At 35.1% G+C, this 3062-nt stretch overlaps 1 protein-coding gene across 1 annotated transcript; it reads right to left on the bottom strand.

Moving 5' to 3' along the window:
- Positions 1–1173: 1173 nt before the first annotated feature.
- On the bottom strand, positions 1174–1556 carry LOAG_14070 (hypothetical protein; the record flags this gene model as incomplete). Its single annotated transcript, XM_003149572.1, has 2 exons — positions 1174–1266; positions 1344–1556. The coding sequence occupies 2 exons, from the start codon at positions 1554–1556 to the stop codon at positions 1174–1176; spliced, it is 306 nt and encodes a 101-aa protein (XP_003149620.1).
- Between the last annotated feature and the right edge of the window lie 1506 nt (positions 1557–3062).

Raw genomic sequence — 3062 nt, forward strand, 5'->3', positions numbered from 1 at the left:
ACAACAATAACAACAATAACAACAACAGCGACAACAATAACAACAACAAAGTAACAACAACAACAACAACAACAACAACAGCAGTAACAACAACAACAATAACGACAATAGCAACAATAACAGCAACAACAATAGCAACAACAAAAGTAACAACAACAACAGCAATAACAATAATAGTAACATTCTTAACAAATTACTTTCAAATGTAATAATGATAACAACTCCGAGTATTCAATAGAAAAAAAAGCAATTAAAACGTAACTCATCTTCTGCATAATTATTGGTAAACATATAGTAAACTTACTGGAAAGTTAATCAATAAGTTTATAGGTAAATAACGATGAATTCTTCATATTGAGAAGTTCTTTTATAAGTGAATAAATTATACACAATGCATAATAATAATAATAACAGTAGCAGCAATATAAGTTTTATGATAAGTTCCGCCGATAAACTTAGTGTTATCACTTTAAATTTGTCATCAGGATTGATAAAGAATGGATAGAAACATTGGAATGTTTGAAGTGAGAAAAAGTAGTTGCAAGTGCAGGTTACCTTTCTTACATTTGAATTAAATTTACCATTTGGCTAAAAAAAAGTACCAACTATTTTGCAGAAGTTATAATTCTAATTAGCCAAAAGGTTTCACATATTTAATTTGGCCAAGGAGTTTCAGATATTTAATTTGGCCAAAAACTTTCAGATATTTGATTTGCCCAAAGCTATTTAATGATTTTTTTTCTTCTCTCTCTCTCTCTCTCCCTCTAAAGTCATTGTTTAATTGACCAAAAAGTGTTGAATATTTTATATTAGGTGTTGGAAGATATTACTTTTTTCTTTTTCTTTTTTTTTGTTTTTGACCAGAAAGCATTAAATATTTTGATAATTTTTTCTCCAGTTTTTTCAATGTTTTCTTTTTCTTCCCTTTTGAAATAAATGAAAAGATTAAAACTTTTGATTGACAAATGATAGAAGGAATGATAAAGACATGCTAAAGTTCTTTGATCTTTAATCTTACAAGTTAGGTGGAACAAAACAAAATCAATTCGAGCATTCTTGAATTTTCTTCCAGAAAGTAAACTACTGCTAATGATTTTCCGGATGATTTAATCTCAAGCAATGTTAGGTTTGTACGCAGATAAAGCAATAACTGCTAAGATTTACATTAAGAAATCAAATCCGCAGACCCAACCCTGCATGCAGACCGTTCAGGATAATGGCCACTCGACACTGACTCCGGAGATGACAGTCTTGTTCCGCAGCATCCTGAATGACCAAGCAGTCTTTTCTAAAGAGAGTATTGCTTGCTCCATGCGGAAAAGGGCCTAGAAAAGGTGACCAACCATCTCCAGTCGGTTGACTAACCGCGGGCAATAGACATCGTTGCTCCCGGTGAAATTCGTCTCCATGAGGAGGATAGCCTCAATAAATACGGTGTCGGTTACACCTGTACTGGTCGATCTGGAGAACCCAAAAGCGGCAGTCACCTTTCTAGAGTTGGTTTCATGGTTAAAAATTCCACCGCCTCCAAATTCGAAAATCTGTCGATGGGTCATTCCGATCGTATCATTTCCCACCCCTCCTATTACATAATAAGCAAAAACTTGTTCTCTTTAGCATGTATGCTCTAACTATGCGAGCTAACTCTATAGAAAAAAACAGATTCCACATCGACCTACGCCATTTTATCCAAAAATTCCTCCAACAAGGTCATAATTCCTGGTGACAAGGTCATAATCCTTGGTGATTTCTTGGAAAAAACTCCGAAGCCTAGAAAGGTGTGTCAGGCAAGAATGGCATTGAAAACTGCAATAACAGTGAAAGACTTTTGCTAGAGTTTTGTGCAGAACAGCATTTCATCATCACAAAACTATCTTTTAGCATAGAGACAATTTTGAAACAATATGGATGCATCCTTGATCCAAGTATTGACATCTTATTGATTATCTCTTAGTGCTCCAAAGAAACATTCACAAAGTCCGTCATATCCGAGTGATACTTAGTGCAGAATATTGAACAGATCACCGCCCTATACGATGCAAACTTAACTCCAACTATAAGCCCAGATCTAAGAGGGTCGGAATTCCAAGAAAGAGGATTAAAGTTAACATTTTCCAAACATCTACTAGTGAAAGATATTTTCTAGATAAATCTTCAAATCAGACTTCAAGAATACCTCACAGATCCTTCTCCTAAAGCGCCTTATCAACACGGCAAAAGGGATCAAGAATTTGTTGATAAGCGAGATCTACTCTCCAAAATCTACTCTACTCTCCAAATATACCTTCCTCAGCCATCATACCATTTGTAAGAAAAGGAACTTTTCGTTTTGCATGCAATAGGCTCCAATAGAAACTTCAAGATATTCAGAATAAATAGTGGATCAAGGTAGCAGAGAATATCTGTGCGTAGATTCGGGTAACTACAGATGATTCTATGAGACTCTGAAAGTTGTATGTGGATCAACGTATCATCATGGGGCGGTTAAAGCTCCCTATTCAGTGCAGACAACCAAACGTTTCTCACTAACAAAATATCTATACTGAATCGATGATCTAAACATTTCCAGATTCTCTTCACTGCCAAACGTGCAATCCAAGACTTAGTAATTCATATACACAACAACCAATGAAAAGCGAATTGGATATAACCCTATGATAGAGATGCTCAAGGCCATCCATATAGCAGGTGAAAACTGGCAAGGCAAATAGGATTAATGTTATTCCACCTGAGATCTAATCTGGTCTGAAAACATGGAGGTCAAGTACATCACGCTAAGTTTCATAGGCTTGTCCTGTAATGCTGGGAAAAAGGCGAATTTCCAACAGATCTTCGTGATGCACTCATTATCATCCTATGCAAGAAGAAGGAGATAAAATTAGGCTGCTCAAATTATCTGGGTATTATCCTGCTCTGTATTGCTGGCAAAAACTTTCTTTCAAGAATATTTCTAAACATATTAACAGACTTTTGCTATTTCAGAAATTCTACCTGAAAGTTTTCAGGTAGAATTCCTGATTTATATATAATGTAATTTCAGGAACTAATAGGAATACTACAAA

The sequence above is a fragment of the Loa loa genome, assembly GCF_000183805.2.
Source record: "Loa loa unplaced genomic scaffold supercont3.152, whole genome shotgun sequence".
Lineage (NCBI taxonomy): Eukaryota > Metazoa > Nematoda > Chromadorea > Rhabditida > Onchocercidae > Loa > Loa loa.